At 40.8% G+C, this 14,246-nt stretch overlaps 1 protein-coding gene across 2 annotated transcripts; it reads left to right on the top strand.

Moving 5' to 3' along the window:
* Positions 1–5,411: 5,411 nt before the first annotated feature.
* Positions 5,412–13,653, top strand: LOC141082729 (C-reactive protein-like). 2 transcript variants are annotated; one of them, XM_073566656.1, is made up of 3 exons: positions 5,412–5,452; positions 8,404–8,467; positions 12,137–13,653. In XM_073566656.1, exons 2-3 carry the CDS (start codon positions 8,407–8,409, stop codon positions 12,745–12,747), a joined length of 672 nt encoding a protein of 223 aa, XP_073422757.1. In that variant the 5' UTR covers positions 5,412–5,452; positions 8,404–8,406; the 3' UTR covers positions 12,748–13,653. The 2 variants fall into 2 exon arrangements, with proteins under 2 accessions (XP_073422757.1, XP_073422758.1); XM_073566657.1 differs by lacking the exon at positions 5,412–5,452 and having other exon boundaries at positions 8,363–8,467.
* Positions 13,654–14,246: the final 593 nt, after the last annotated feature.

Here is a 14,246-nt window from a genome sequence, read left to right as displayed (position 1 = left end):
AACTGTAGTGCAGGGTTGCGTGTGTGATCAATAACTGCAGACACAAGAGTTACTGTTCCTTTTACCTTTTACTGAAGGCTTGAGGTGCAGACCAGAGCACTGGTACAGATGGCAATGTAAATCCAGCAGCCTGAAAGCAGATCAGTGTCCCCTGAACCAAATGTTGTTGGAGGCCTCCTTTCTGCGCTATTGTCTGAGGTCCCTGCAGCTTGAAGCTATACTCTGTCCTCTGTTCTCTACAGTCCTTAGTACTTGCCCTTATGGCAGGCAGCTTGAGCCTCTTCCTCTGTGGCAGCTCCAGGCTCTCGTATGCTGCTGTGCCTCAGGGGTTTTCGTGAGGCCAGGAGCCTGCAGTCTCCTGCTCTCCGAATTTTCTACTGAGACTGTCATTCCCAGACAGCCATGGACTCCAGTGTCCAGTACCAGTTGCTACTTCAGAAGGAGTGCAGATGGACCCATAGGCTGCATTCCTGCAATCCTTTGGGAATCAACAAATCAGTTTCATTTGCGTGTTTTATCAATCCCTGGAAAATTTCTATGCATCTGTTTGCTTTGTTTACAGAATCCTCCTTTGTTCTTCATAATAATTATCTACTTGAAATAGTATTGAACCTGTATCCTTCACTCCCATAGTTTTATTCTTATATAGAAAATAAAACTATTTGCTTACTTGCAGTTTGGAATTTATTTTATTGCATTTAAAAAAATCACTTAATTTTACGTTTTTATAGTATTTGAATACATTTTTGCGATCTATGTTGTGTAGAGACTATGAGAAATGTATTAGCAATACAAACATATGATAATGCGTAGTTGAAAAGAAAGGGAGATATGCTTCATGTAACCAATACTTAATATGTAACTATGTTTCACTAGGATGTTCAAGAAATAAATATAAGGCAGAGACGCATCATGAGATGTACGCTATATCAATAAGCCTGAATGACGCCAACTAATTGAGTTCCTGCTGCATTAGCTTGATGACTGCATTTGATTGGACAACGTGGATGATCCTCTATTTAAATCCATGATGTCTATGATGCATCGTCTCAGTGACTGCATCTGATTGGATGATGGGGACAAGCCCCTATTCAAGCTCTGCATGTTGATAGGTTAGGAGGCGGGTATCATATGACGCACCTCCACTTAATGATTGGCTAGTGAGGAAACAAGGGAGGAAGGAGGTGGGACTTCTCTACCTATAAAGATATGCAGGTTTGTCCACCGGATGCGGCCAGCAACCATGCCAATACGTTATTGTTAGGCTGTGTTCACACACAGCGTTTTTTTAGCGTTTTTTTAGCGGTTTTCCCTATAAAACCGCTAAAAATAAGTTTCCCAGTCATTTCTATGCATTTTATACTTTTTGTGCACATTGATGCGCTTTTTAACGCGCAAAAAACCGCATCGCGGTAAAAAACGCAGCATGCTCATTAACTTTGCGGATTTTTCCGCGTTTCTGGCTAGTTCAATGGGTTTTGAAAACGTGCAGAAAAAAAACGCTCAAAAAACTTGCAAAAAATGCGCAGCAAAAAAAACGCGGTTTCTGGGAAGGGAGTCAGGTTTTCTAGCAGAAATTTTCTGCTACGTGTGCACACAGCCTTAAACTGTGCTACTGAACTGAATTGAGATACCATATGCAATGCTAGCCCCTGATGATCATGGCAGTAACGAAAGAGTGATGAAACGCGTAGGGAATAACTCCTGTGTAGTGTTAGCTAGGGTTATATACATGAATCTGATAGTGCTCTATCATAGGCAGAGCAAACGGCAGGCTGCGAGTACAGAGAAAAATCACTAGGGATATGATTATATGGGAGCTTGTTTAACAATTTATAAAAGAGTACCAGATAATAGCGGTCATTACTACTGCAAAATTGAATGAGGATTTTGGAATAGTTGTATTGCTATTCGAGCTGTTTCCTGACTGTAAGAACACATTACCACTAATCATCGGGCAGAAAACTGTTACCAAAACAAACTGGTCAAGGCTGTGAATGACCCCCAAAGTCAATTCAAATATGGTGTTGTCCCTTAAAAAATGGTTTGGTAATTTATGTTGGAAACATAAGAAATCGCTGGTTAACTTTTAACCCTTATAACTTCCTAACAAAAAATATATATATTTAAAAAAATCATGCCAATGTAAATTAGACATATGGGAAATGTTATTTATTAACTATTTTGTGTGACATATCTCTCTGGTTTAAGGGCACAACAATTGAAAGTTTGTAAATTGCTAAATTTTTTACATTTTACACAAATTTCTGAAACTTTCACAAACAAATACAAGTCATTACTACTATCATGAAGTACAATATGTCATGAGAAAACAGTCTTTGAATCAGTGGGATCCATTGAAGCGTTCCAGAGTTATTACCACATAAAGAGACAGTTGTCAGAATTGGAAAATTTGGCCTGGTCGTGAAGGTGAAAATAGTTTCTGGGTTGATGGGGTTAAAACCAAAAAAGGCCGGCTGCTTCAGGGGTTAAATAGAATAACAAATGGTCACAAAGTCTAATATTTAGTTATCTTGATCCAGCAATTCTAAAGAAGAATCAATATATGTGTTAAAAGTGCAGATTATACTGTTTATAAAGGGTCAGTAATCTTCTGGAAAGTGTCCAAACTTATTAGCAAGAGACTAGGTGTAAGTTTACAGAGTGACAGAGCTCATGGACAGTCACAAAGCAACTCTTTGCCTGAAAATCCATTACATGAAATGTGGCTGAATAATAGATGAATAACGCATGGCCTCAGTGTGGACTATGAAGTGGAGTGAGGACTTAAGTCTTCTCCTGAACTAGTTTTCATGATGAGTTACGCTATGTTCTACTATATCTACCTTCTACACCATAGAGTCCAAGGTTCAGAATGAAAGCTAGACTTTCCATAGTAAAACCTTCTAATTAGTGTCCCATATCTTAATATACTGAACAAGAGTGGTTTATCAGTGCCCCATTTTAAAAAATGGGGCACATTCTCCTCTGGGTCCATCAAGGTCTATAGACCTAAATACACCTTCTGGGTAACCTCCTCTAGAAATGGTTATCCTTATGTTATGGGAAGAAGTCAGGAAGAAATGTCTCCAGTATGGAAATGTTAGCTAATTAGCTGGTTAAGACATAAGCTGTCGAAACGCGTTGGTTTGACTTGGGCCAGCCAGTGGTATGCCGGTGTAATATTTTTTCATCACCATTGGAATTATAAGTTAAGTCTTAGCTAACATTTCCACCCTGGAGACATTTCTTCCTGCCTTATTCCATTGATATCCACTCCGGAAAAGGGCGGCTCGTGTGAGTAAGACAGACAAAATGTCACAACGGTGAAGTGCTGTTGAACTGACTACTCTTCTTTTCCCCCCTCCCCATGTTTTACCTATCCTTATGTTATGGTTCCTATCCTGAGTATAAAAGTTCTCAATTTCAGACTTTGTTATATTTGTGCAACATTGTTAGTGTCACAATTCATTTATGGATTTGTGACAGCTCTGGTTCTGCTAGCATTTTTTGTCCTTTTGGGCCAGCAAGGGTTAATGTCAGTATCCTTGCTGGCAGCTGCTTTTTTTCTGGTCAGCTGATGTGGGTGGTGCCCACTCCCACCATCCTTTATTCCATGAAGACCAACCTGGGGTTAGGAGCTCTCTCGCGTCAGCAGTGTATTTGCTGCTTCTGTGAAGTTCGGATCCCTGGTGCCGTATCCCCTGCTATTTGGAGCTTTGCAGCAGAGCCAGTAGCTGAGTATTGTTTCCCTTATCTTTGTCTGTCGCATGTTTGTCACTTCCTGTTAGGCGTCGGGTTCCTGCGGCTGCACAGCAGGAATCCAGAGCCATGCATCCAGTGGTCTCCCATTCTCCACTGACCGCTCAGGAGCCTGCACAGCAATCTCGGCATCCCAGATGCTCTGCTCAGACCAGCTCTGTAGGACTCGTTGTTGCTGCCACCTCTGGGTCAGCAATAGCAGCGCAGGCTGTCCTGCAACAAGCCACCCCAGAGGCTAAGTCCTCTCATCGCGCTACTGGGCATGCTCACGAGACGATCTCCCATTGGAGATTGGGAGTCACGTGCTCAGGTCCTTCTCCTGATCTGATTGGTCCATCTCAGAGATCTGGAAGGTCCCGGAAGTGCACGGCTATAAAAGGTCCGCATGGCCGAGCGGTCATGCGCTAGTATAGACTCTAATTGCTACTGTGTGAATGGTGATTGATGTATGGACTGCAAATGACTCATTAAGATTCCCCTCCCTCTGATATTACGTGTGTGGATAGGGACTTAGTCTTAGAGTCAGCGCCAGTCAGTGGCACGCTACAGGCCTCAGTGCATATCATCACCTAACTAGCGTCCGACAGTGCGCCCCTCCTGGGCACTGTCATATAGCAGCTGTGTAAGTCGCCGCGCTGCAGTCAGCAGCACTTGTGGGCGTCCGCGGTAGCGACACCGCACGCATGGTAGGTCTAGACGGACTCTGACCCTCGGCCTTCTGCCCAGCTCCTGTGACCATATACCGTGCGTGTATTTATCTGAGACCTGTGAGTCCAACAGGCTCAGCATTTATGTTTATGCCTTAGGCGTCTCTGTGAAGCTAACAGAGTACGCTCAGTGCACACCGGGTGACATTCAACCCGAGTGCGATATACCGCCATATTGTGCGTCTGTCATTATCTAGCAACAGTGTTAACACCTTCTGCATGGTGGACCCCGGGCGGCGAACGCACTTTACGTTATTTAATATTTAGTGCGTTCCGATATCCCTAACACTTCCCCTGTATTGATATAATCTGCAGTGGTGACGCTAGCGTTCTTGCTGGTCAGTGCACTAGCCAGGGTATATTGAAGTGACAATTAGAGACCAGACATGTGACGCCGGCATGGAGAAGGACCCGCGTAGGGCCTTAGGGGAGCTTAGGGATAGGCACAGGTTGGAGTCAGGAGGAGCTCCATCCCTCACTCCCTACTGTTAATGATTTTCTCCTCTTTTTCCATCTCGTCATTGGTGTATGCTGTGTCGATCGCCGGACAGAAGGACTCCCCAGAGCAAGACTATATGATAGTTAGGGTCCCAGTTCAAGGGGCAATTTGAGGCCCCCTTTCTAAAGACTGTCGCAGTGACACCATTCCATCACGGTATCTGACTTGCATCTCACAATCATCTAAAGTTGTTGCTCCCTTTACAATGTCTTTATTTTTGTTGACTATAAACCAGTCCTGTAGAATCCATCGTGTTGACCTCAAAGATTAGATTTTGAATACATAACAGGAATATGTGCTTCTCTCTTATAAAGCCCTTTAGATTTACTGAAGGTGTGACTATCCCTAATAAAATAAACATAAAAGCTAAAATAAATAATCACTAAATCTTTAATCATACAATGTCTACATTCTCATGGAAGCATGCAGTAGTGAATGTATTGGGACTGTACGGTGAGCAGTGCAAGAGTGGACTTCTCTCAAGGTACGTTCCTAAATCACTGGATATATAGTAAAACATGGTGGGTTAAGGAGCTGAAAGATGGGGACAACAAATATTAAAATAATATACCGTACCTGCTCATCTAAGGGTAAATTGTGCAGATATACAGTAAATCGAAAGTTTGTGACATTGACCATAAGTCAAAGGGCAATCGCCTTGCGACTTAGGGACAAGTTTGTCTATTTTGGATGTCTGTTTAGAGTTCACGTATCTTGGATTTAAACTTCAGGAATTACTGCTGGAACCCCCATTAATTAAAAGAAAAGGCATCATGAAACAGTATGAATTTTGTTCAAGCTTGGATTGGCAAGCTTCTGCAGGAGTACCGTAAGTCATTTACTCACCAACATGACCAGTAGCTTACACAATACATTTGATTCACACAATTCAGCTAAGAGCAGCATCTCATCACTCAACAAACTACCAGATGCATTATCATATAGAAGCGTAGAGTAGGTACATTTGTGAATAAGGGTAATGTAATATTTGCATGTAGCTGTACAGTCAATGTTACTTGTGGTCCTTGCTACCTAATTCAGACAATGGTCTTGTATGTTTTTACAATTATATTTGATACCCTCGAACAATGATTTCTCAATGATTCAAAAAGTTATTTGGTCATAGAGTATTTTAGAAACACTCTAATAATGAAGAACAAGGACTAATAAAACTAAAAACATTTTATGTACAATACTAAAAAATGAATTTTATTTATACAGTATATGACAAAGAAAAATACAGCAAGGTCTAATTTTTTTATTATTATTTTTCTGTAGCCCTAAATTACAGACAGTTCCAGATTACGGTTTCTTGGACCCATTCAGGAAATGGGTGACCCTGAACAAATTATGTTTATGTGGTTTAATAAGAAACAGACTCATGACACCAAATAGAATTTTTGTCCACTAGACCCTTGGGATCATGTTGTATTAGGGATCCAATATCATGCCAAAGCTTTGACCTCCGGTGGATCCTCTGGTACCCTGATGGGCTAGCTTTACTCTGTTTACCAGTAAATAAATGTATCTAGAAGATGTTAGGTATCTAAACAAAAGTCAAGTTGGGGTCTATTGTCAACCAATTGTAGTCCATGTAGCTCAAGCTTAATTCTAGAAAAATGTGAATGTGAAAGTTATAGTCATTGGGTCAGATATCTTCTGAAAACACAAAGCATAACAAGCCTTGGGCAATGTGGTCACGGAAGAAACTTAGATAAAAAAAGGAACAAAATAACCACAAAAATTCTTTTGGTCTTTGTTCATGAAGACCCCTTCGGTTATTATGACAGCTGCGATGTTAGTTTTTAGAGGGAAGTGTTAGAGTATTAGGTAACAGGAAGCTTTTCTCTATACTTTGTGCCGCCATCCTGAGATTATCTACACTAGTTTTTTTTGTGTATTTCAAAGAAGAAATAGTCAATAAAAAAGGCTTTTTAACTTTTGAATTAAATTTAAAATTTTATGGAACCAGGGATCATGAAGTTTAGGACCATGGTACATCCATGCCCTTAAAAAAATATAATAAATACAATTTTCGGGGTGTGAACTTCTGCCATGTTAAGATCTATTAAGTCAGAGAATTGAATCTAGTCATATGATGTTCTGTATCAGGATTAGTTACATAAAGACATCAACAGCTGCAGTTCCGTACAAAGAGGTCAAGCTTTTTCGCTAAAATTACTGGAAGATCTTAGTGAAAAAGGTGGCACCAACTTATAGTTTCACATGGATTTTTCATTAGATTTTAGGAAAAAATATTGTGTTTAATAACATCTGAAATTATACTGAAAGTGTAAGTAATATCCTAATAAATAAATGCTTAAAGAGGACTCATCACCTCCTGGGAAACTTCATGGGGAAATGTAAAAACATTTCAGAATCATTATTAATTTGGTAATAAAAGCCCTGGACATTTAAGAGAGGAAGGCTGAAGTTTGACTCTCCACAATGGCATACTTTGACAGCTTTGTAAGAATTCCTACCTTTTAGCTGAGATATGCTTCTGTTTTGGGAAAGACTGTGTCGAAACATAGGGAAGACCTGCGCTGCTGTCCTCTGTACTGCATGTATTGAAGTATGGTATGAAGCATTGTAAGAAGTATTGCTGCGTATTATTGAGCAGCAGGGGAGGACGAGAAACAGTTGCAAAGCTAAAATCTGTCACTTCTCCTCAGGGTGTCTGCAGTTGTCTCTGTTTTTTACTGAGAGACTCAGATATACCCCTAGGGAGCAGCTAGCTCTCCCCATCATAAATATACAATTTACAGGAAGTTATTTCCTCTTCTAGTAGATGAACCCTTTAGCGGCACCTTTGTCCTCCTCTTGTAGATTTACCCTTTAGAAGCAGCTGTATCCTCCTCTTTTATTTTGACTATGTAATACATAGGGACATCTTAATATATGGCTAATAAATAACAATATTCTGTATGAAGTAAAGTTCAGGCTTCTGGCTGGACGTCAGGAAAATGTCCAAATGATCTGCTTTGTGTTCACTCACAGCACACTGGGATGCATTGGTTAAATATTTCGTCATGTTCTTTGCTTTTAGCAAAGTTATAATAAACATCGGTGAATCGACTCTTCTATTATATTCTGTGGAGCAGCAACATGATAAAATGGCGAAACAGGACAAATTTGCCATATGAGCATAAGGATCCATTTAACATTCAGATGCTAATTAGATTCAGATCCCCCTCTCAGTTGGTATCTCCCAGAGAAGAGAATCTTACCAGATTTTGTGCTCACTCGTAAAATGAAAGTAAAACCTGTGTCCCTGCAATTCTGATGGAAATAATCTGAATTAGTAATGACATATATTTGAGAAAAGTCTTAGAATTTCATCATCAGCCACTTTTTGTGTTTTTCTCAGACATGATATGTTCACTGTAAATTCTGATGTTACAACTAAATGTCCTTATACTCATCTATTCATAGGAAATGGAGATGATGATCATTCTACTCATTTTTGCAAGTGTTTCTGGCATCCTGGGTCAGACAGGTAGGTTTATATTGCTGTTTAACTACTGCAAAAGTGCACCAAACCACGCTGGTGCGCATGCTAAAGAGAGGGCCGATAAGAAGGATAAAGAAAGAATCCATCTTGTATTCACAGTCAGGGCTGGTTTTAGGCAAATTGGGGCCCCAAATGCTAACATATTGCACATCACACAGAAGCATTTCGGTTGTATTTACGTGCGCTGAGTTAAGGCCGCTAAACGAGTGTGATCAACAATATTGAAATCGTTCAACGCTTGTTTCCTGACCTCTTTACACCGGCTGAGGAATAATGATGAGAACAGAACAATCACAAATAGATCAATCTGTCCCCATATGGTATCATGTTCTCAGCAGCACATCTGCAGTTTACACCGGGTGATGTGCTGCTGAGAACAATGATTTTTGTTCCTGCATAAACAATCCAATCACTCGATGAATATGCCGCATTTTGCTTGTTTAGTATATATAGTATACAGTCCCCCATATTGTAAAATGCACACCCCATAGTCTTCCATATAATATAATGTGCCCCATAGTCCTCCATATAGTATAATACACTTCCCATAGTCCTCCATATAGTATAATACACTCCCCATAGTCCTCCACATAGTATAAAACACTCCCCATAGTCCTCCATATAGTATAATACACTACTTATAGTTCTTCATATAGTATAACATACTCCCTATAGTCCTCCATATATTAAAATACACTCCTCAGTCCTACATATATTATTACACATTTTCCATAGTCCTCCATATAGTATAATGCACACCTCAGTCCTCCATATAGTATAATACACTCCTCATAGCCCTCCATATACTAAAATACACTCAGTCCTCCATATAGTATAATACACTCCTTATAGTCCTCCATATATTAAAATACATGGCTCAGTCCTACATATAGTATAATACACTCCTCATAGTACTCCATATAGTATAATGCGCCGCCATAGTAATCCATGTAGTACAATTCAATTCCCATAGTATAATGCACCCCATAGTTCTTCATATAGTATAATGTATTCTCCAGAGTTGTCGATACTGTATAATGCAGCCCACATATAGCATAATGCAGCCACCCCAGAGTATAATGCAGCCACCCAAAAGAATATAATGTAGCCCCCTCAGAGTATAAATGCAGCCCCCCATAGAATATAATGCAGCCCCCATAGAATATAATGTAGCCCCCTCATAGAGTATGATGCGATCACCCCTCCTAGAGAATAATAAATATAATACAGCCCCCATAGAAAATAATGTAGCCCCCATTGAATAAAATGCAGCCCCCTCAGAATATAATACAGCCCCCATAGAATATAATACAGCCCCCCATAGAATATAATACAGCCTCCCACATAGAATATAATACAGCCCCCCATAGAATATAATACAGCCTCCTCCATAGAATATAATACAGCCTCCCCAATAGAATATAATACAGCATCCCCCATAGAATATAATACAGCCTCCCCCATAGAATATAGTACAGCCTTCCTCATAGAATATAATACAGCCCACCTCCCAGTCCCCATAGAATATAATGTATCCACCCCCCAGTCCCTATAGAATATAATACAGCCTCTCCCATAGAATATAATTCATAGAATATAATACAGACCCCCCATAGAATATAATACAGCCCCCCATAAAATATAATACAGCCTCCCCATATAATATAATACAGCCTCCCCCATAGAATATAATCCATAGACTATAATACAGCCCCCCCATAGAATATAATACAGCCTACCACATAGAATATAATACAGCCTCCCCATAGAATATAATACAGCCTCCCCCCAACAGTCCCCATGGAATATAATGTAGCCACCACCCCCAGTCCCCATAGAATATAATGTAGCTACCCCCCCCACTAGTCCCCATTGAATATAATGTAGCCACTCCCCACCAGTCCCCATGATATATAATATAGCCATCCCCCACCAGCCCCCATAGAATATAATGTAGCCACACCCCTCCCCCCCAGTCCCCATAGAATATAATGTAGCTCCCCCCATCGAGAATGTCCCCACAGTCCAGTACTCACTGACATATTACAAAAAAAAAACCACAATCCTCACCTCTCCTCGTGCCCCGCGCTGCTCCCGGCTCCGGTCTCAGCAGCTGCACTGCCCGGCGCACAGCGGGTATGCGATGAAGTGATGTCATCGCGCACCCGCAGTGTCAGAGGCAGAGGGGAATGATGGGAGAGGGAGCGTCATGTGATGCACTCTCCTCCATCATAGCATTGAACTGTACCGGTGCATAGACGCCGGCATAGTTGAATGAGGTGGTGGCGGCGGGGGGAGTTGGTGCTGGCGGCAGGCTCACGGGCCCCACAGCGGCCACTGACTTGGGGCCCCTGGGAGAGCAGGGGCACTAGGCAGCTGGCTGGTCTGCCTGCCACTAACACTGGCTCTGCTTGTAAATACAACCAAATTGCAAGTTGGTGCTTATTAACATTTTTAGCTGTTCTTGAGATAGTACCACTTTTCTTTTGTCTACATTTCATCGCCATGGAGACCGACCACCGCAGCTAGATAGCAGAACATGCACAGTTCAAGTGCTTGATTTTACCAGCACTATCTGACAATATCCAGCCCTGAAGATGTGAATAACTATTTCAATATTTGAAAATGATAGCGGATGTGGAACCAAACAAAAAAAAAATACTGAAGTTATAGTTGCTAAAAGCATGTACAGATATTATCTGGGAGAATGATGAAGTGATGTCTAGCAGTGCGAAGGTTGGCAAGGATAGTCAGCCATAGATAGGTGCTGATCCTGGGCTGAGGCGTAGCCATGAAGCCTATGATTAGGAAACGGTAATGAAGCAGATCCAAGTATGTGGTACAATTGCAGTTGTCAAGAAAGTAGTCAGACAAGCCAAGGTTCAGTAATGGTGATATAGTTGGTGTGTAGTAAAGGAAACATGAAATAGAAGAGAGTTTACAGTAGCCAGTTTATATATGTGGCAACTTAGTAGAGATGAGCGAATTATATATTTGAGCAGAATTAAATTCTACTCAAATTTCACAAAAGCAAATATGGATTTCTTGTAACACGCTTCCATGTGGGTTCAGCAAAATGGCAGCTGCCAGACACCATCTCCCTGAACTGTAAAGAACCATCAAAAGGTTAAACATTTTTTTTAAAATAGCTATACTCACCCTTCTGCTCACCTCTCTGGCACCTCTGCTCCTCATCATCACCAGTCCGGCTCTCATCGTATCTTCTGATTGCCGCCGCGAGAGCTGAAATCCCCAGTTCTGTGCATATAATGTCACGGGGATGTCATGCCCTTTCATGCAGAATCCTCTAGGAAGATGCAGTGAGAACTGTATAGGTGATGATGAGGAGTGGAGGGGCTGGAGAGGTGAGTGTACAGGTGAATATAAGTATTTCTTTTTTCTAACATCTTAAGTTTATTAGACTCTGGTGTCTGAGGAGACCCCAGAGCATAGTAAAGGACATTAAATTCAGGGAGAATAACTTCTCTGCAAATCAAATTTACAAGGAATACAGCAAGACCTGGCAAATTTGAAGTTTGCTTGATCCTCTCATCTCTACAACTTAACCTTTTAGGGACAGCTAATATCTTAGAGTCATACTATTGATATATTGTGCCTTATAGTAACTGTGATGATTAACTTGTTCCAATACAGATATGGCTCGCAAGTCACTCATTTTCTCCAAGAACTACAGTTTCCCTGCAGAACTCACTTATGATGGAGGCCAACTTTCCAAGTTCACAGTCTGTCTAAGGTCTTGCAGAAATATGACTGAAAGCGTCATGTTCAGCATTTTGAGTGGAGCCCGACATGACTACTTCTTTATCATTCTTGGTGGAGGTCCCGACGCCAACACTGGCCTTATCTGGGTGAAAGGACGAAGAGTGGATATTAATTTTCCAACTGATGACCCCAGACCAAGGAGAAGTATCTGTCTGAGCTGGGATTCTCCTAAAGCCAAGATGGTGCTTTGGGTCAACGGAAAGATAACTGAGAAGAAAGTGTTTGAGAAAAGAGGAATTGAATATGTGGATCCTAGGATTTTTATAGGACCAGGACAAATTTTTCTAGGTGGTAAACCAAAGATGGGTGTGGGAGAGATCACAGATGTCCACGTGTGGGACAGAGTGCTGACCCCACAGGAAGTCAATGATTATTATCGTAATAAGAAGGGGAAAGTTGGTAACATCATTAATTGGAGGGCTTTAAAATATGACGGAGCTGACGGGGATTTCATTATTGGTCCATTTCAGTGTAATTTTTAGAGTTTTTCAACCTACGGTAAATGTACTCTTAGAAAAAAAAACTAATTAGCAATGCTAGCTAAGATGAAGAATGGCATGGTATGACTAAAGCTAAAGTTCTGTCCACATTACCTGGGGTTTTGTCATGCTTTCTGGTATTTTTGGAAAGACTGATGCAGTCTACAGAGCTATTCATGCTGTAAAAAAAATACTGGAAACTGTTTGGCATCAACAAAAAAAATAGTTATGTGTCAAGGTTTTTGTCTAGATTGTAGGCTGAAGTCTTAAAAGGGTTTTAAAGGGGTTTTCACGATCATTCTTCAGGAGCTCACTGCTCCTGTCTCTTGTCTCCCTGATTGCTGGTGAGGGGGCAGTGCACTCCTGAATGATTGATAGTTTTTGTCAGTGACACAGTTGAGCTGCTGGTTCTAATTGGGGGCTCTCTGATACATCAAGCAGAGGCAGCTTTGCCTCTGGACCATCAGAGGAGCGTTATGGCACTGACTGGCTTGGCCACCTTCAAAGCAGTGCCTATAGGCTTTATTGCAAAAATCTTTAAAGCACTGTGCTTCATGCTAATCCACCTCTGAGAATGCTAATCCACCTCTGAGGATTTTTAATAACGTTTTTGCAACGTTGCTTCTTTTTACAAGAACATTGAAATCTTTCCAATTTTTCTTGTTGAATAAACACTTTTAACTCTTGTGTGAACAGAACCTAAGGTTCCCATATCCCTGCACATAAAACATTGGCAAATACGTCTTAAAGAGGTTATTTTATCTGGATAACCAACAGATTAGCTCGGGTCCTGCTCCTGTAAATTATGGCAGATAAAGAGATACATTTTCTGAAGAAAAAAGTATCCAGCCATACAGTTACAATAACTGATGACCAAATGATCATTTGGCCAACATCCATCTCCTCCAACTGCCCCATAGACATGAGCGCTCAGCTTGGCTAAGGTTTCATGTGTTTTCAATGGGGAGCATCTCATCAAAAACATCAAATGGTTGTCAAAAATCAGCTGGTTGGGTCAACTTTCATCTCTGTATTGGGTCTCTAAATCTGTGTATAGTCAAACTTTACTGGCTGGGAATATGCCAAAAAGAGAGCTTTTTTGTATACAACAGAACAAAGGACTCCTATGGACTTGTTTGGTAAATGTCTGCAAAATTGGTGAAAACATATTGAGAACATAGCCGTAATATGATTACACGCCTGAAGGCTTTTGTAACACAAACCATATCAAGGGTGAATATGTTCTTTACTGTGGGCAGAGAAGGATGAAGATGGTCCAGAAATATCCAAACTATGCCATTCTCTGGTTCATACTGCACTATTAATCAGATTTTTGTAAAAAAAAAAATACATTTTAATACATTTGGGTGGAAGTTTTTATTATACGTTAAAAATCCTCATTGGTTGGTGGATCCTATCGAAGACAATCACCTAAGGTAATGGCAGGTTCAACATGTTCCTGAATGTGAAGAAATGCTGCAAAACCTTGTGGACCTATAGCA

The sequence above is a fragment of the Dendrobates tinctorius genome, unplaced genomic scaffold, assembly GCF_039654945.1.
Source record: "Dendrobates tinctorius isolate UK_male_01 unplaced genomic scaffold, ASM3965494v1 ptg000019l, whole genome shotgun sequence".
In the NCBI taxonomy this organism is placed as follows: domain Eukaryota; kingdom Metazoa; phylum Chordata; class Amphibia; order Anura; family Dendrobatidae; genus Dendrobates; species Dendrobates tinctorius.
This window is presented reverse-complemented; position numbering and strand designations above follow the sequence as displayed.

Excerpts from the sequence above, each read along its gene's own strand:
- LOC141082729 (XM_073566656.1), top strand. The coding sequence starts at position 8,407 with ATGGAGATGATGATCATTCTACTCATTTTTGCAAGTGTTTCTGGCATC. Across the intron at positions 8,468-12,136 it reads TGGCATCCTGGGTCAGACAG|ATATGGCTCGCAAGTCACTC; the intron begins GTAGGTTTATAT and ends GTTCCAATACAG.